This window comes from Panthera leo, chromosome B1 (assembly GCF_018350215.1).
Source record: "Panthera leo isolate Ple1 chromosome B1, P.leo_Ple1_pat1.1, whole genome shotgun sequence".
NCBI lineage: Eukaryota > Metazoa > Chordata > Mammalia > Carnivora > Felidae > Panthera > Panthera leo.
This window is the reverse complement of record NC_056682.1, coordinates 127,303,604-127,324,446: the sequence shown is the minus strand read 5'-3', so window position 1 is coordinate 127,324,446 and position 20,843 is coordinate 127,303,604. Positions and strand designations below refer to the sequence as shown.

Below are 20,843 nucleotides of genomic sequence, written 5' to 3'. Positions count from 1 at the left end.
AGCAAGAGATGGCTAATGTCCAGGAGAAGACAAGAGCCCTGATTAAGGGTCCTTGCTCCTCTTTTATTAGGATCAGAAGGCTTACAAACATGGTGATGGACGTGCACAAAGAGACAATGAAACTGTGAACATTAACTCCTGGGCATGAAGATCTGTGGGGTTAGGGGTTTGGGTTAATACAAACCAAAATCCTGGCACCAGGGCAGAAGGTTGTTTATGACAGACTTGAGACACCACCTCTGTTTACCTAAACTGGTCTAGGGGACAAGAAAGACAGAGTTTGCTACCTCAGGGTCAACAAGGCACCTGTGTTTTGCTAATTAGCTCTGCTCTGGGCAACTTTGCCCTGCAGCAGTCTATAGCCCTATTTACCTGTTTACCTAATTTGATCCTTCCTTTCTGTGAAAGCAGCTTTCTGCTATTGTACTAAGTTGGGGGTGTTTCTGCCCTGAATACCTAACCTTTTTTACCTCATATACCTTTATCCTGTACTGAGGCCTTTGCCCTTCCCTATCTATACTGGGTCCTTTGCCCTGCCTTGCCTATACCTATTTACCTAAACTTGTTTACCCAAACTTGGGTGTGAACGTCCCATGGCTTTCTAATTCTTTATGCCTTGTTAACCCATTGGTGCAAGCTCAGGGAATTCCTAAGTTTATTCCCCACAGGAACCGGAGTTCTTTGGGGAATAATGTTCTAAAACTGATTGTAGTGGTAGTAGCATGTCTGTGAATACATTGAAGCCACTGAATTGTGAACACTTTGAAGTGAATTATATCTATGTATATTATATCTCAATGAAGTAATTTAAAAAAAGAAAAGAAAAGAAACGTCTGGAACCGGATTGTATTGAAATCCCCAGTTCTCCAACTCTCTGTGATTCTATTTCTTCATCTGTAAAATGGAAATAATATTATCTACCACAGAGAGCTGCTATGAAAATTAAAGGAATTAATGCATGCAAAGAACAAAGGACTTACAACAGCCTGGCATTAGGAAGTATATGTGTGTGTGTGTGTGTGTGTGTGTGTGTGTGTGTGTGTGTTAGTTCTTTTTATGCACAGAGGGTTAAGGGAAAACATAAAAGAAGCATCCAACTGTAGCACAGTGGGAGAGGCTTAAAGAAAGGATGACCAAATTAATTTTGAAAGATGAGCAAGGATTATCAAGGCATAAGTAGAAGGGAAGGTGTATGCCACAATGTAAAGAGTATATGTAAAAGTATGCAGACATCAAGAATTTAAAGTATCCTAAAAGTAAATATGAATGTTTCCTGAAATAAGTGAAATTGAAATGCTGAAAATTCCAGCAGCCTGTGTGTAAGTTATTTTTTTTAAGAGCCCCTTTGGAGACAAGTCAATTAGAAATTTGCTTGTGAAAGTGAGGTTAGCATGATATAATTTAGATAAGGTGCATCAAGTTAAAGATACTATCATTACAATTTTGATCTAGCCTGCAGTTTAGATAAAATGGTTCTCATTTTTGTTATGGAAACAGTGTAATCAGTAAACATAGCTCCATAATGTACACATATTTTGTTGTCTCTTCTGCTGATTGTACCCATCTTATGTGAGAGAAAAGGGAAGAATGTGATTTTTATAAACAGACACTTGAGGATTATATGCAAATGATGGCCTATGCACCTGATGTAATTTATAGTAACATGAATATGTGTTCACTTCAGTACTGACTGAATAAAATCATCATGAGAATTGATGCATGACAATGGCTTGACAATATCTTATTCTTTCTCATCACACCAATTTTTAAGATGATTGCTGTCATGCAGACATGTGTGAGTATCACTATTGCACTGAGAAACTATGTATGACCGGATGTTTTTCCTTTTGGAAGCTGAAACCTGAACTCTCGGACTTGTGCTTGCCTTGCCAGCACATCTACTGAACTCTCGGACTTAATAATGAATAAATATTTCAGAGATGTATTATATAATTTACTTCTGAAAAATAGATTTACTAGTTGTTTCCAGGTGTTTAGTAAGATATTGACAGTCATTTGCAAATTCAAAGATGTAGACCCAGTGGGTCTATATAACCTCCATAATTTCTGCAGTATTCTAAACAAAATTATATGAACTATATTATACTTCATTTTCAGAATTGGATTATACCACTGTATCTGAAAGAAGCTCAAATGTCAAGGTGACTTTGATGTTTTAAGTTATCTTTCACCAATTCAATGGTTTTAAGCATAGTTACAAGAACACAAGACCGGTCCTTAAATAGAATTCCTCAGAAATAAACATAAGTATAAAAATAAAAACTAGAGAGATGGTTCTGCTATAGAGTTTACTCTTTGGAGTTACAAAAAGGGATCTATTAATGACTTAATAATCATTAAAACTTATAGATAATGTTACCAGCTAACCCTTAGAACACAGTTACTAAAAATCTTATTCTTCATATTTTAATATCTCCTGCTTTCTTGGAACCCTCAAGATTATTATTTACATTTTCTTGATATGACCTAGACTTATAGCTAATTCAATAACTTCTTCAAGAGGCACCTGAGTGGCTCAGTTGCTTGAGCATCTGACTTCAGCTCAGATCATGATCTCATGGTTCGAGGGCTTGAGCCCTATGTCAGGCTCTGTGCTGACAGCTCAGAGCCTAGAGCCTCCTTTGGATTCTGTGTCTCCCTTTCTCTGCCCTCCTCTGCTAACCCTCTGCCTCTCTCAAAAATAAATAAACCTTAAAAAAATTTTTTTAAATAACTTCTTCAAGTTACCTATATGGTAAAAACTAAGCATTGAATTTGTGTTTGTCTGACTCCCTAACCACCCATGATAGAGGAACAAGTACTAGACTAAATTGTTCTTCTAAACAACTAGAAAACTGAGCAAAGAATGGAAAAACCTTCAAACATTGGTTAGCAGGTGAAAAAGGATTTTGATTACTAAGAGGTTAGAAACAACTAAGTGATCCCAATAATCACCCCAGATTTCTGGCTGGTGGCAATTTCCATACTAGAGGCACAGGAATAAATCCAAACCAGAGCTTGTCAGCCTCACTGAGTTTAGAAATTAGAGATATAAGTTTGGGAAGGCTGAGTTGGTTGGTAATTTAGGGACATGCTCTGGAATAGAGGGAGCCACTGAGGAGGTATTAATACTTGCAGAAATTCTGAGTCTTGGCTGAGTAATAGGTTGTAAATGCATATGGAGAAACTACAGAGCTGGGCAAAAAATGAGAGGAAGCAGATCAATTCCCATAACTCACATATGATGTAGAGACTTTAGAAAAAGATTTCATTTGGGGTGGGGGATCTTTTTCTACCAAGACTTTAAAAGAATATATGAGAAGCATGTGTTTATCTTTGAAATATGTAGCAATTAATAGATATTTAGGTGAACAAAGTTAGATAGCTATAAAGTGGGATAGTCCTATGTATCGTGTTATATTGGTGTCTTAAATGTTGCCCTGACCTCTCAAAAGGTCCAGCTTCTTATCAAGAAGATGAATATTTCATCTGCCAGTTTTGAACTTTAATAGCATGTTGATGGTGCTGCTGTTTCATAGTTGACCTAAATTAGCCTTGGATAAACACATGAAAAAAAATCACAGGACGTTGTCTTTGCCTATGTTTTAGAACACTTCCCAATCAGTAAGGAAAAGCAATTTTGAATTAAAATGTAATAATTAGATTTATGTTTACAAAGGAAATAAATTTTGAGAAAACCTAGCATGCTTCCCCAGTGCCTCTCAAAGAGCCATGGAGTTGGATGGCAGCCTTTCCAGTGAGGGGCTAGACTTTAAGTAGGATTAAGATTCTTTCAGGGACACAGGAACAGGTTTTGACCAATAGGGAACCATTTATCAAATTGGTATCCGTTGAACTAAATGGGACCCTAGGGTAGTCTGAAATGAAGAGATACCTCCAAAAAGCATTCAACATGGGAGTAGCTTACTCATCTGTCAGCTTCCAGAACACAACCAGCTATTCAAATTCAGCTCCCTCCAGGGAAGCAGGAGTCAGTCAAGGAGAGAACCACCATACTGCATCGAGGTCCCAGAAATGGAAAAGTTGGTCAAGGAAAGGAAGGCAAATGCATACTCTTTCAGAATACACCCCTTGGGTTTTTTAATGATCGGTTGGAATACAAAGAGGTTTGGGTTTTAAGGTGTCATTTCACAGCATCTCCATGTAAACTGTGTACTAATTATTTTAACCTGGAAACAGAAAGGCAATCATGCTGGAAACAGAACTGTGATTCTTACATGTTTAAGATCTTTTAGCCAGAATTTCAGGTTCTCTGGGTGATGGAAGTTAGCATGAGAAAATGAACTTTATATTTTTTTAAGGGTTTTTTTTTTCTTTGGTAGACATTATTTTATTTATTTTCATTTTATTTTTCTTCTCCTCTTTTTAAAAAATTTTTAACCATTGCTAGTGGCATGATATGTGAAATGGGAAAATGAAATGTTCAAACTAGTTTTTTCCCACTGATTCTTATATAGAGTAATGTGTTCCACAGTTAAGTTAAAAATAACAAGCTGTATGTTGTTCTGAGCCACATATAATCTCCAAGACCATGGTCAATAAAGCACTCAAGAAAATGAAGATTTGAAGGCAGAATGGTCTGAAGTCTATTGGGGAAGAAAGAAGAAACTGATTAGCATTTGAAAGCAAGGTCTTTTACTTTTTTAAAAGTCAAGGAGAATAAAAAAGTGATCACTCATCAAGAACAAAGAGTTTGAAAAATATCTCACCTTTGTTTTATTAGTCCTTTCAAATTTTAAGAATGACTTTTGGTTATCAACTCCAAGAACCAAGATGCATTTTAATACACATAGCGTTGCATTTGGGAACACAAACCTAAGACGGTTTGTGGAATGCAAGAATAAATAGGACCAATGCTTATTTTTTGACATTCCTAAGTGACTTTTGCTCTATGAAGGATGTCATAGACAGGATAAGTGTTAGGGCTGGTTTAGGGTAAGTATTCTGATTTATTATACACTAAACTATAGCAATACAAAAAAAAAAGTTTTCTACATCTTTATATTTTCCAGTAAATTATCAGAATTTCCCTCTAATTCCTTAATATGTGTCTCCATAATTAATTCAACCCTGTAATTCATATCCACAACCCTGATAAGAGCTGGCACAGAGGTCATTTTTATGTCTTATTATTATTTTTAATAACATTTCAGGTAATCTTTTTCATATGCTTATTAATTTGTGAAACAGAATATTGTCTTTGTAGCGTTAAGTTCAGACTTCTCTACATTTTGTAAATCCCCATAGATTTGTTTCTTTCTTTTAAATATCAGCACCTTTCTGCTTTCTACTGTTATGTTTCTGCCCTCTATGCAGGAGATCTTTTCTTTTAAGCTTCCCACTGTGCTTCGTAATAAAATCAAAAGAAAAAGGTACATCCAGAAAGCATTCAGCTCACTAGAAATAGAAAACCTGTCACCTTATCTTAAAACCTTAGATCAGGCAGGCCAGTGGCAGAAATAGTGAGTACATTTTCTACAAAGGATATAGAATGGGCCTAGAGAAATTATTAAGTGCCTTGTTCTCTCCAGATCTCCTTTTAGGGAAGAGACCATCTTTGTTCAGGAAAAAAAAAAACAAAAACAAAAACAAAAAAAAACTTGAGACTGATGGGAGAGAAACTTTTCCTCCACCCTCTTAGGTTCCAATATTGGAGGGCCTGTGAATTAAGGGGCAGTAGGCAGATTAACGAGGAAAGGCAGATTTCCTTCAAAAAGCAAATTGAAGGCAGATTTCCTTCAAAAAGGAAAGAAAGGAAGGGTCTATTGTTTGTTTGTTTAATTCTAAAGGGAACGAAATGTCTGTCTCCTTCCTGGAATTTGCAAGAAACTCCCCTGGAGGAGGGTTAATGGCAGTTGAAGTTTCAGGAGACTCTGCTTTAGTCAGATAAGGAAAGTTCAGATAAGATTTTAAATGTTTTCACTTTAAAATAATCTTTGTGCTAAAACTGTGATCCCATCAATATGCTGACTAAAGTTGAAGTGTGAATTCAGAAGAAGAGTGTGTAAATAACTCTACTTTAGAAATGAAAAGGAGTTTGAGACTATGGAGTGTGGAAAGAGAGAGGAAGAATGATTGGTTGAGAAACTGATGAGGTTTTGGGGCGATGGTGGGGTTCATGGGCTGATAGCCAAGAAAGAATTCTTGAAGACATCTTTGGTGCAAAAAGGTGACTTTATTAAAGCACAGGGACAGGTCCCATGGGCAGAAAGAGCTACGCTGGGGTTGTGAAGAATGGTTGCTGGAGACAAAGTCAAAAGGGAAGTTTCCAAAGAGATTTTCATATGCTAAAGACTCACAGATTACTGGAGGTTTAGCTATTGTGAAACTAAGGTTGTTTTTCCCTCTAGCAAAACATTAACATTAAGACAATAAAGGAGTTCCTGGACTTTAGGCTCTTGATGGGATTGCCTTTTTGTTGTAAACTCTTGGAGAGTCTTATCAGTTTAACCATTTGTGTGTTTTGTTTGTTTGTTTCTTTTTCCCTTTCCTGTTTTTGGGTACCCGGGAATGTCCAAGGAACATCATACATGCCCCACCCAGGCAGGGGGTAGGGAGGGAGGGCAGGAGTGGTGGACGGATTCCATGCTAGCTTGTACTTTTCCCTAGCCTGCATTATGCTCCATCATCAATACCACCATGTATTAAAAGACCAAGTTGTTTTTCTTGTATCTGCTATGTGGTTTCTGAAACTCCTCCCCACCACCCCAAGCATGTGAACATACCAAATGCTGAAGACAGTCTAAATTAGTAGTGAAGAATGATGAGGTTTTGGAGTGATGGGGGGTTTCAGAGCTGACGGCCAAGAAAGAATTCTTAAAGATTTTTTGTGTGTGTGTGAAAAAAGGTGATTTCATTAAAGTACATGGACAGGAGTCATGGGCAGAAAGAGCTACACTGGGGTTGTGAAGAGTGACTGGTTATATACTATGGAGTTGGGGTAGGGAAAGGCAAAGGGGAGGTCTCCAGAAGGACTTTCATATGCTAAAAAGTTCTCCTAAGATAACTGAGGCCTTGATATTGTCAGCTAAATGTTTTGTCCTCTAGTAAGGCATTAGCATTAGGATGGTAGGGGCTTCCTAGAGAAATGTTATACTCTATATTTGCCTCAAGTATTTGTCAATAGACTGCAGGTTATAAAGAAATTTAATTTTACCTGCCATTTCCTTCTTGCCTTTGAGCATTACTATAGAGGGGAGGGTGATGTTGGGGCTCCAGAAAACCGAGTCTATAGCTTTCTGGAGATTAGGCTATTGATAAGATTGCCTTTTTTTTTTTTTTTTTTTGTAATTTACTAAGATATTTTTAAAGTGATGGAGACTCATGTCCTACATGACTGTGGTCTCTATAGCTAACCATTTGTTTTCTTTCCTTTCCTTTGTCCTCAGGCAGCCAGGAGTGCCTGAGGAATATCACACACATCACACCTGGGTGGGGAAGTATGCTAGCTTCTATTTTGCCCTCAGCTTGCCTTATGCTCCCTCATCAAAGAATACAGTCTTTAGTATCAGACAACACTGGATTCAAATTTCAATCTTTCTCATGAGCTTGTGAGGTCAGGAACATTACTTATCTACTCTGTTCTCCAAGTTTCAGTTCTCCCATTTGTAATATGACAATAACAATACCAGAGTATTCCAAGGACTAAGTGAGATGATGAATATAAAGTGAAAAGGATATCACAGGCCTCATGCAAGCTTTTTATTATTGTTGGTGTTTTTTATTTGCTTCTTCCCTTAGCCTGAAATATGCTTTGGGTTAAAAAAAAAAAAAATGCTTGGGCTCTGAACTTCCTTTATTCTACTAATTCTTTCTCATGTGTCTCAGACTAGTTCTGTCTCCACTCCATTTTTCATTCTCCAGCCACTAGGCTTCTATTTTGACTTCTCCAAAGAAACTACTTTCCAAAAATCATCATGATCTCCTACTTGACAAATGATGGACGTTTTCACATTTTATCTCTCTGTACCCATTACCTACATTAGAATCCATTGCCAACTTACTCCTTGAAACCCTGTCCTCTCTTGAGTCCTCTAGCAGTGTCTTTCCTGATTCTCTTCTGACCTCTCTATTCCTTCTATCTCCTTTGCTGAAGTCTCTTTTTCCAAAATTCCATTTCTGAATGTTTCTATACTTTCCCCCTTAATGACTTCATTTACTTTCTTCTTTTTTCTTTTAATTTTTTAAATGTTTATTTAGTTTTTGAATGAGAGACAGAGTGCAAGCAGGGGAGGGAAAAGAGAGAGGGAAAAACAGAATCTGAAGCAGGCTTCAGGCAGTAAGTTGTCAGCACAGAGCCCGATGCAGGGCTCGAACTCACAAACTGCGAGATCATGACCTGAGCTGAAGTCTGATGCTTAATCAACTGAGCCATCTAGGCTCTCCTTTATTTTTGAAAATTATAAACAAATTTTTATTCCCAACCCTGGCCTCTCCCTCATACTTTAGACTGATTCATCAAACAAATGTTAAAATAAGTATTATATATTCAATGATAAGTTAGAAAATGTGGAAAACAAAAATTAATAGCAAAATCATTCATAATTCCCCCATCAAAAACTTAACTAAATATTTTAGCGTTTTTTCACTTATGAGCTAAATAAAACTAAGTTACTTTACCCATAATAATGGAGATAATTATGATTCTAAACTCAGAGGACTATTGGGCATAAATATACAAATAGCACTTGAAAAGTGCCCAGCATATAATAAGTCGTATACAGGTGTCTTCAGCTATTATTATTACTTATCATTATTTTTCAAACCACACACCGCTGTGGACTGAAAATTCATATGTTGAAACCAATCCCCCATGTGATGGTATTTTTAGCTGAGGCCTTTGAGAGTAAGCTGGTCATGAGAGTGGAGCCCTCATAAGAAGAGACACAATAATGATCTCTCTGGTCTCTGCCAAGTGACATGGGGCAGCCAAGCCCCTCATTAGACATTGGATCTATTAGCACCTTGATCTTGAACTTCCTAGCCTCCAGAACTATGTGAAATAAGTATTTTTTAAGCCACTTGGTTCATGGTAATTTTTTATAATAACCTTAACTAAGACACACACATTCATGGATAGTTTTGTGCATTTTCTTCCTATTTAGCAATATATGAATGAATATTTTTAATGTAAAGAAATAGCTTTTGTACAGCAGATGTGATCAATAGTTTTTTTTTTGTTTTCTGTTTTTTGTTTTTTGTTTTTTGTTTTTTTTTTTCCCCAGCTACCTGATGAATTATCTTTACATTTGCTTCAAACTTCCATTAACTTACCCAGGCTTGTATATAATTTCCAACATGTCAGCTGAAACTCAACATTTTTATTTCTCATTCACTGAAATGTATTGAATGCACATTAAAACAATGTTCTTAAAGTGATATCTTTAATCTATCTAAAACACTAACAAAAACAAACCAATCCCAAACTTAAAAATGTTATTCTTGGTTTAAGAAAATGACCTGTGGCCCAAGTCTGAGCAGATGGCACAGTACCAGGGCACTGAGACACTGGGGTTGATGACTGAATGTGCTGTGTAGTAGTTGATCATACAGATACACTTACAAAAAAAAAAAATCCATACTTTTTGAGCATTTAGTTTGTTTTCAAGCTCTCACTGGAGAAGTTTCAATGAACATTCTTTTAGATACATTCTAGTGTGTATTTATGATTACCCTCTTAGATGTAAAATTACCAGAAGAAATAATATAAAAATATGAAGGCATTTGCCTTCCTACTGTGAATTTGTTTGCTTGAAAAGCTGTTGCAATTTTCACTCACATAAGTGGTGTATAAGAAAGACTGTTTCTTCACATGCTTGTTGATAAACATTAACATTCTTTTTCATCTTTGTCAGTCTGATGAGCAATAAATAAAATAATTCAACTTATTTTAATTTGTATTTTTCAAAGGTGTGTTAAGAGAACAAAAATAAATAATTCATCCTCAGTGTTTGCTATTGGACTTTGTCCCTTTAAAATTTAATCTTTAAAGATTATGATGATTTTAACATTTGCAATTTCTTCCAATAAATATAATTTCCCTTTTAGCTGATTATATGAGTCACAATTATGCAGAAAAAAAGAAAACACATATTTTAATTCTTCTATTAAATTTGAATGTGTATTAATTTTGTATTCAGTGTTGTAGGTTTTTACAAAATACTCTCTTTGGTTGGATGTTAGTTTATTGACTAAGTTTATTGACTAAGTTTATTGAAAGTTATAATTCCTTTAATAGAATTTGACACATACCCCAAATAAAAAACATTCATGGAGAGTCTCAGAAGTCCATACTCTTCTGAAGCCTGATGCCCCCATGAAGTATGGCATAGCTTTATAACACTGATGCCTGATGCCCCCTAGGAAGTATGGCATAGCTTTATAACACTCACTTCTCACTAAATATCACATCTAGTATTTCAATGAATCCCATCAGCTCTACTTTTATGAGTTACCAGCAATCCAATTTCTTCTTATCAAATCCATTTTCCTACCAAGTTATGATCAGCTCACTTCTAGTTTACTGCTTGGACTTGTAATTGATCTCCTAGCTTCTGTCCTGTTCCTTCCAATCTATTGTCAATAGTAACTGTCAAGTGTCTAGTAAAGTGTTAAACATATTAGATCATGTCCCTCCTCTGTTCAGAGCCTATTTGGCTGTCCATCTCCGTGGAAGTAACAGCTAAAGTCATTACAAGTTTAAAGGTCCTGTTTAAGCTCCACCTGACACATACCCATTACTGCTCAGACATACCCTATTTGATTCTAGTCCCGTAGGTTTCTGCCACATTAGTGTCCCTCCATCTCTCAAACATGTCAGAGAAATTCCTGCCTGACACCTTTGCACTTAGTCTATTTTCAGTCTGGTGCTCTTTCTACAGAGGCTTTTCCTAATTGAAGGCACTGCCTTTTCTCACATGCTCTTTGTTCTCATTATTTGTTTAATTTTTCCCTGCAGCACTTACCATCGTCTGACATAACATATATATTACTTATTTTTTGTCTTCTGTCCCTCCCAGTGTAATGTAGGTCCAGAAGGGTAGAGATGTCTGTTTATTGTTTGCTTTATTCACTGTCATATTCCTAACATGTGCCCGGCATTAACACTCTTTTGAATGACTAAAAAAAAAAGAAAAAAAAATCTGAATTTCTGCTATTTTCCTGTAAGGAATATTACTTTGGATAGAAATACCATTAGTCATAAACATTCCAAGTTTAATTTTATATGACTTTCACTGTGTTCTGATATTTAATTAGTTTGTATTTATTTTTTTTATTTTTTTTTTTTAATTTTTTTTTTTTTCAACGTTTTTAATTTATTTTTGGGACAGAGAGAGACAGAGCATGAACGGGGGAGGGGCAGAGAGAGAGGGAGACAGAGAATCGGAAACAGGCTCCAGGCTCCGAGCCATCAGCCCAGAGCCTGACGCGGGGCTCGAACTCACGGACCGCGAGATCGTGACCTGGCTGAAGTCGGACGCTTAACCGACTGCGCCACCCAGGCGCCCCTAATTAGTTTGTATTTATTAAATGTTTTTATATCCTGATGGAAATAAAATCTTATCATAAGGTTCTGCTGACATTTATTAACATTACTGTTCTTTGCAATATTTTGACATGAACACGATATATCAACCAGAAAGCTTATAAATATCATCATCGTTCTGAAGTCAAATGTTACCAAGTTCTTTAGTTTAATATTTTGTAGATGTCTTACATTTGGTGTAGCCACATGTAACTTGCAACTGCAATATGCTATGTCTCAAAACATGTTCTGGATACTTTTTCTTGGGATAACTGCACTTATGAAGTACTGTGTACCTAGTAAACTTTTAACAATATCTATAGAATAGAATTGACTCTCCCATGTGGCTGTGCACTTAGGTTCACTTAGGTGTTAAATTTAGCAAAAATAATGAGGACTTGGACCAAGCAAACAAACAAAAAATATTATTCAGCAGTCATATTCAGAGAGCGAACTGAGAGTCTGGTATTTCTAAGCTTATATATGATAATCACATGGTCCATAAAATCTTAGTCTCCTAAAATGTATTTTCAAGTGCGTGCTAGGGAAAATCAATAAATGAGAACTAATGTACTTAGGATTGTTGTGATTGCCTATTGTCCTTGGTAACCTTGTATTCCCAGTTACAACATCCTATATTTCTTTCAGAGACTCATGAAAACAAAATGAACATTTTTGTTGTTGTTGTTTTGCCACTCTCTAGTTAGCCTATAAGTCACTAAGATGTAACCATTTCATGATTTGAAAGCAGTGTATAAAATCAAATATTTTATTTTTAAAATGAATTATTTCGCATACTGATAGCTTTATGTTCAATTCAAAGTATTTTTTTTTCATTTAAATAGCTGCCTACAAAATAGGAGTCAGAAATAATATGTAAGATATGGTTTTAGGAAGATAGAAGGGCTTTAAAATTTACTTTTATGATTTATAACTTGAACGCTGTGTGATAAAAATACTTAAACAAGGAGTTTGAAAGATACGCTTAGTGCAGTATTTTCTAAATATTTGCTCTTCCATAAAATCCTTTTGCAAAAGCCCCTTTTAAAACATTTTCGTTGCATATCCCTGTGACCTGCTTTTCTTCTCTCCAAGCAACTCAGACATTCTTTTCCTTACATCGCCTAGACTGTTTATTACTCTGCAGATATTCAGCATGTTTGTTTTACTATCCTGATATCTTAATATGTTTTTAATAACAAATTTCATACCATTAGCCTTTTTAACTTATAGAGTTTCAAATATTCATAAAAAAATAATAATTTGTGGGCACCTGGGTGGCTCAGACCGCTAAGCATCCAACTCTTGCTACAGACTCAGGTCATGATCTCACGGTTCATGAGGTCCAGCACTTCATTGGGCTCTGAGCTGACAGCACAGAGCCTGCTTGAGATTCTCTCTCCCTCTCTCTCTCTCAAAATAAATAAATAAACTTTTAAAAAAATAATGATTTTTTTTTCCCAAGGAGAATGGTGGTCATTAGTTTTGTATCCCTAAGCAAAATACAAGTTCACACTGTGCATAAAGACAACTCTTGTTTGCTTCAGCCAGGAGCATATTTTATGAGGGGAAAAAATTTAAACAGGCCATTAAGAAATGTTCTAATTCTATTTTTAATGTTTTTGAGCTATGCCTGTGAGCAGAATTACAAGGAATTTTCAGCAACTCAATCCTAGTTTCTCCATCCCGGCGTTCTGTGAAGCTGTGCGTACCAAAACCTCTAAACAGCTCTCAGTAAAGCCTTGGCAATAGAGCTTGTCACTTGTACCTATCAGAAATGTCAGATGCTTTTTGCCAACTCTATCACTAGCAAACAATATTGCATAGTTATTAAAATACGGGAATTAGCTACCAAATCTGCAAGTGGCAAACAGTGTTGTAAATCAACTAAGCAATTAGCATGAGATTTTTTAAGTGACTGAATACAAATTCAGAATTATGAAGTTATTATCTAATAACCCAACAAGTGATGTGAATAAATCCTTGCTAATATGGAAATTATCAAACCAATGAAATACTCTTTTCTACAAGCAGGTCTATGGGTCCTCATGCTAATGCAGTTAGATTGATAAACTACAGGCATTCTGTGAAAGCTTTGTTTATTCCAATTGCTGAGGATTCTGCTTAGAGAATCTGTCATCCAAATGATCAGCAAATCGAAATCTGCAATTTGTTTTCATTTAATAGACAGACAGGTTTTCACCAGCTTAAACTCAGTTCTATTAATACTCTTTGAAACTAATTGCTGGAAAATGAATTTTAAAGGCAGGCTTTTTATAATTTCTTCCCCCTCCCAACCTGCACTCCCCATCTGTATAATAGAAGACTCGAGGCCATCTGTATACACTTTGGAAATATATGTTAAATAGGCACAGGCTATAATCTCCTGTCATTCATCTGCATTGTTGCAAAGGACCCCTGGACCTTGCTTCTGCCACAATTCATCCTATACTCTGTTCTCAAAATTACTTTATGATTATGCTATTTCCCTTCCACAAAGCTCCAGTTCCTTGCCAAATAAAAGGCAGAAACCTGAATATGGCTTCAATGCCCTCCATTATCTGGTCTCACTTACCATACTTTTATTTTTGTTTATATGCAATGTAACACTCATACAGAAAAAAAAGCTCAAATCATTATTTAATGAATAATTAAGTAACAACCAGCAACCACTGTCTAGAACAAAAAATAGAATGTTCTCATTACTACAGGAGCCATCTTTCCTTGTGCATCTTTCTGATTATATCTTCCCCAACATCTCAGAGCTAACCACCCAGAGGTGATCACCTCCTTGGTTTTCTTCAGAGTATCTCCACCTGGGTGTGGATCCTTAAATATATAGTTAACTTTACCTTTTTATGGATGTTATAAAAATGGAATCAGACTGTTTTCTTCCAGTATTGTTTTTTTCACCCAATATTATTCTTTTAAAAGTCTGTTCATGTTACTGTGTTTCTTAAATTTTAAGCTGTTTGGTATTACATTGCATCCATATACCAAACTATATTTATCTTTTCCATATTGATGAACATTTGGATTTTTATTATTTCCAGATTTGGGCTATTACAAACAATGCTGCTATAAGCATTCTTGGGTATATATTTTGGTACCCAAAATTCTCTAAGTGTTCATACCCAAGAATTGAAATTGTTAGAACATTGCTGTACATGTCTTCATGGCTAGATAAATATTTCTGTAACATTCAAAAACAGGCAAAAGTAATTTGCCTATAAACATCTCCATTCTCTACCAAGCATGTCAAGATGTTTTCTAAAGTGTTGAACCAGGGCACCTGGGTGGCTCAATCAGTTAAGAGGCTGACTCTTGATTTCAGCTCAGGTCATGATCTTGCAGTTTGTGAGTTCAAGCCCCTCATTGGGCTCTGTGCTGACAGTGCAGAGCCTGCTTGGGATTCTCTTTCTCCCCCTCTCTGTCTGCCCCTCCCCTGCTTGTGCTCTTTCTTTCTATCTCTCAAAATAAATAAATAAACTTTAAAAATTTAAAAATAAAGTGTTGAACCAATTTAAACATCCAGAAATAGTGAATGATAGCTCCTGTTTCTTCGTATCCTTAGCAGTATTTGGGATCATCAGACTACCTGTCTTTCTGCTTCTCATCTCTTTACTCTTGCTTTGGGATTTTCTAGTTGTTTATTCCTTTGCACCATGGGCATTTATTCTGAGCTATTACAGGTCACTAATTCTCTCTTTATCTGTTTCTAATCTGCTCATTAACTCAGTCATTAAATTCTTTGGATATTGTCTTTACCAATTCTTAAATTTCTCTTTAGTTCTTTCCAATTGTGTAATGACACTTCATATGGTTTCCAATTTCCTATCAATTTGCCCTATATTTCCTTAAACACAGTAACATAATTTTTACAGTATGCATCTGAAAATTTCAGTATCTGAGTCCTTGAATGATCTATTTCTGTTGTATACTATTTCTGCCAGTTCTATATATGAAATAGAATTTCATTTTACATGATATTTTTGACTTCTGTTTTGAATATTGTATTCAAGCAATTACTTGAAGGAATAATGTAAGACCAAAAATGATGATACTTCCTCTAGAGAGTATTGTGTTTTGTTTTTTTTTTTTCTCTGTCAAGCATCTGGAGTCTCTCCCAGTCTCACACCAGTTTAAATTTCATTAAAATGTGAGACAAATTATGGAGATCTGCATTTTAATCTGTAGGTTGAAAATTTTGAACTCCAAAGATACAAAGTTGAAGTAAAATGATTTATGATGAATTTCTGTTCTGTAACCTACTGTGTGATCTTGAGACATTTTTCCTAATTTTTCTTATCTGTTAAAATAGTGTGTAAATGTTAACTCCCAAAATGGTGATTTAGTGACCTTTTTTTTATATATATAGTTTCCATTGTGTTTCTCTGGTGCTTTGTGTGTACTAGTTATGATGTGTGTTGATTTTGTTTTGTTTTGTTTTGTTTTGAGTATGTGGCTTTTCCAATATTAAGTTATGAGTATTTTGAAAGTGGTGCTCATGACTTTTTACAATATTGACTATAGTGAGTACTATACTCACTATATTGAGTGTAGTACCTTGATGCTATAGCCACTCAATTCATGTTAAATAGATAAGTCAGTGAATGAATAAATATTGGAAATAGGTGCATAGATAAAAGAAATTCAGCCAGGATCAGTATTCTATTAGATTTCTATATCCGAGATCAGTATTTCTATTATATAGCCTAGACTTTCAATCTAATTTCTGTTGCTATGTTTACCTGTCCACTTTATTGACTGATTGTCCTCATAAAGCACAACTGGTCTGAGGTAGGATTTATAAATAATGATCTGAATCTGTAAAAGAGCTTAAAAACAAAGCTTGAAAACATCTATCTAGTAGAGAAGTGATAGGATGTAATAAAGGTTTATTTCAGTCATAAAATGTAAAAAGCATGTCCATTAATAATTCATCAACCTTCTTTAAAAGAGCCCTTAGTAAAACCATTTTTACTCTATACCTTTAATCAATTCTAGCTGATTTTGCCAGTATCAGACTTTGGCAATAAAACTCTGAAAGGATCCATCTGCCTCGGGATTCACTTTCAATATTGAAATTAAAAATAATTTTGAGAGGAAAATTTAGCATATTAAGGAAATATAATTTAGCGTTTTAAACAATTTCTCTAAAGAGAGAGGAGTAAAAATGAAAAAAAAAAGGCAGCAAAATTTCATATCAAAGCATACATCAGAATAATATTTGTGTCACACAGATCATTTAGTTTTACAATATATTTAATTAATATTCTTAATTGTTTAACTATCACCTTGAGGAGGATATTCAGCTTTCTGGTAACTAAATTGCCGTTAAACTTTAGAAATATATTGGATTGTGAGGTCCATGGATAAATAGAGAATACATATGGTCTAAAATTATTGATAGAGGAATCAGTCAAGTAAGATCTTTTATGAACCATCTTTCCTTTTGTTTGTCAATGGATAGGTGTTTAAAATATAGACTAATTCTAATTCTAGAATTCTAGAATTTCCTAAGCTTATCTGCATTCTTCTGAATATAATCTTCCTTTTTTTTTTTTTTTTTGCATTTATTTAATTCATTCTGATCCTGACTTCATGGCCTACTTCAGACTCTTTGCACACTGCATAGTCATTGGCTATGTTTATATTTTGTCCATACAACTGAATGGACAGTAGCAAATTCTGTCAGTTATCTGAAAGATTAGTATACATTTTAAAATGTAGAAATATTTAGATCATCAAGATGTTCTGTATTTTACATATAATTTGAAAGGATTGATTGCTTACCTTTTTCTCATTTGATATCATTTAGATTAAACAAATCAGTATTATTAGAAATTATTATTCATTCTCAAAACCTCTCTTCTACTGATCTATCAATTTGTCAATGTTCATTAGCATCAAGTACTTCTCTAATGGAAAAACAATCAGGAGCTTACTAATTAAAAAAAAAATTGAAATTTCTTTTTTCTCACATTCTGGAGTCCTAGAGAGTTAGAGTCTGGTATTGCGTTTCACATGTGAAGAACATAGACTTCTGCCTTGTTTCTCTACTAGGTGTGCTGTAAACAGTTATCAGAGCCCTAGTCATTATGTGTTCATTCCAGCTGGGAAGAACAATGTACAAAGTATCTGCTTACATTGCATTGGCCAGAATTAGTCACATGGTCTCACCTTGCCTAAAAGAACTGTGGATTGTCTTTAGTCTCAGGTGCTAAAAATAAAAATTCATAAATACATAAATATATGGATACACACACACACATATGCATATACATGTACATAATTAGTGAGAAAGAGAACAGCTCCTGGAGAACAAATAGCAGTCACCTCCTTTACTTATTTACTGATTTATTTTAGTCTAAGGTAAGATAAAAACAGTTGACCAAGACCAAATTTTTTTAAAAAGAGAAAACTTCAGTAATTTAGAAAACCACGATTTAAAAAACATTGCAAATACAACAATATCAACACAGTTGTAGGTGAGCATTGAACTTTGAACTGATTCTCTGGGTATCCAAAGTGAAATAGGATACCAAAAGAATTAGATACCTTGTTTTAATTATTTAGAAAAGGGTATTACTGAAGCAAAATGAAGCTCTCTTGGCTCTAAACAATCCAAAAATTAATATCATGGTAATTTTTAGAGGAAAACTGAATGTTATGGTGGACAAATTCCTATAATAGATGTAGTGACTCTATAAGCACTTACTTAGTGTCTTTGACTGAAAGCCAAAGTAAATGTATTATTGTACATCTCAATGAAGTCTCATCTGCGAGTCCCTAAGGAAGGATGATCCAAGGATAAAATCTTTAGGTTTTCTGGCTTAGACCCAGGATAAATAGATTTTAACCTGCCAGGAGGGCTAGATATATATCTATCTATGTATATAGGTAGATATAGATATAGATAGATATAGATATAGATGATATAGATAGATATAGATATAGATATAGATATAGATATAGATATAGATAGACATAGACATAGACATAGACATAGACATAGACATAGACATAGACATAGATATAGATGTATGGATGGTTATCTGTAAATATTACTGTTCTAAAAGGTTTTTGGACAAGTTTAGGAAATTAAGGAATAAGTTATCTGATTTTCTATAGTCTGCCAGCATGTTTCAAAACAACTGAGTTCTCTTAACACCAGGTGTTCTGAAAAGTGAAAGGAGTCTATTTGTTAAATGTAAGAGGACACAAACACAGAATGATAAAAGAGGTAGAAGCAGAAACCAATTTGCTAAATTTGCTAAATTACACAATTTACCAAAAACTTAGGTGAATTTCTCATAGCAATAGTAGAGAAGCTATTTTTGCAATGAAATGTGTTTGTACTTCAAAATTACTTATCAAGAAACTCCCAGTAAATGTTATGTTATAAATTTTAGTTAAATTATATGTTCTTAGAATTTTTTGTTCTTTTCAGAGAGTTTATGTAGATTATATCTGTTAAAATATTATTTAACATATTTTTGGCATATATAGATAATAAATGCTTCAGGATACAATAAACTTAGAGTTTCTTGAACCTTACATTGGTCTTAAGATGGGAAGAAAAATGAATTCATAGCCCCTGAAGTTTTAGAGTTACTTTCATCTAATTTTTATACGGTAGTAATTAAATGAGAGATGAAAAGAAATTCAGTGATAAAACATTGTTCAATAGTGTGATACATTAATAACACATAAGTTATATTGCTAAGTTAATTCTCTCAAAGTTCAAAGGCAATTTTTAAGCTGTTTCTAAGCAAAACTCTTTGAAGACTTAATTTTTGCTTTTAGGGAGCACTATAGATTGACATCAAGGATTTCTCTTATTTCCATGTAGGAAGAACCTTTTGTAATGGTCTCTGAAAATGTCTTGGGTAAGCCGAAGAAATACCAGGGCTTCTCCATTGATGTTTTGGATGCCTTATCTAACTACCTGGGTTTTAACTATGAAATTTATGTTGCACCGGATCACAAGTATGGAAGCCCACAAGAAGATGGGACATGGAATGGCTTGGTAGGAGAACTGGTCTTTAAGGTAAGCATTTATCTCTCTATTATCTATCTATCTCCTATCTAAAGATTGAACTATAACTTTTAGAAGCTAATTTCATGTAAAATAAGTGCAAGGCAAAACATTAAGTGGTGATGTTGAACGCAAAAGTCAGCAAAAGTTTCAGCCAGTACTATTTTCTGAACTTTGTGTAAAGAAAAATTGATGACAAAATAAAGCTAATTTTTAAAGTGTTTCTTATAATAGAAAAGTATCTAGAACAAGGCTTCACCTTTGCCAAACTTGCACTCTAAACATTTGTATGTATCCTTACTGATATATTTATCCTTGTTCTTTTATTTTTCAAAGAGGTACTTAAATTTCTCTATTTGCTTATCTCTATTTCTGTCAGTTTTTGCTTCATTTTTTTGAATCTCTGTTATTAGGTGCACACATGTTTGTAATTATTATATCTTCTTGACAAATTTTTGAATAGTTGGGTTCAGGTTTATTATTCACTAGTTGATTTATATATGTCTCATTTTCCTCTCTGTTCTTTCTTTTTTTGCCCCTCCTTGGGTTAATTGAATATTTTTTTGTATTTGACTTAGTTTCCTCTTTTGACTTTGTACTATATCTCTTTGTATTTCTGTTTTTGTGGTTAGTATAGAGATTATAATATGCATTCTTAACTTACCACATTCTATCTAGTTTAATATCATTCACATTTTTAAAAAGGTATAAACTTGTAGCAATATAATTTCATTTATACCACCCTATCTTTTATGCTATTGTGGTCATAATAGCTACTGTGGTCAGAACTCCACAGTGAAATGTAATATTTTTTTATTAAACAATCAGTTGTCTTATATAGATATAAAGAGAAAAAAGTTTTCTGGTATTTAACTACTTATCCACTATTTCTAAGGTTCTTTATTTATTTCTACTTATCTGAGCTCCTATCTGAAATCATTTACTTCGGAAGAACTTCCTTTGGAATGTCTTGAAGTTCAGTCCAAGTGGCTCTCAACTTTTTTAACCTTAAAATGTCTTTATTGCCCTCAGATTTGAATGATACTCATATATACAAAACTCTGAGTTGACAATTTTTCTTAATTTTCATCATTTTAAAGATGTCTTCCTATAATCTTTTGTCATATGCTGTTTCTGATGAGAAGTTAGACATCATTTGTACTTTTGTTCCTTTTTTTAGTGTGCGGTGGCTTTTTTTTTTACAATTTTTTTTTTCATTTTTGATGTTTTGATGTTTAACTATGATATGCCTAGATG

The 20,843-nt window shown here is 34.4% G+C and overlaps 1 protein-coding gene across 2 annotated transcripts in view; it reads left to right on the top strand.

Annotated features, from left to right (window-relative positions):
* Positions 1 to 20,843, top strand: part of GRID2 (glutamate ionotropic receptor delta type subunit 2) — a 1,444,174-nt gene that overhangs the window by 1,089,039 nt on the left and 334,292 nt on the right. For both annotated transcript variants that reach the window (XM_042935882.1, XM_042935881.1), the window contains one exon: positions 19,401 to 19,598. In XM_042935882.1, coding sequence (XP_042791816.1) covers positions 19,401 to 19,598 — 198 coding nt within the window. The remainder of the gene's footprint in view (positions 1 to 19,400; positions 19,599 to 20,843) is intronic.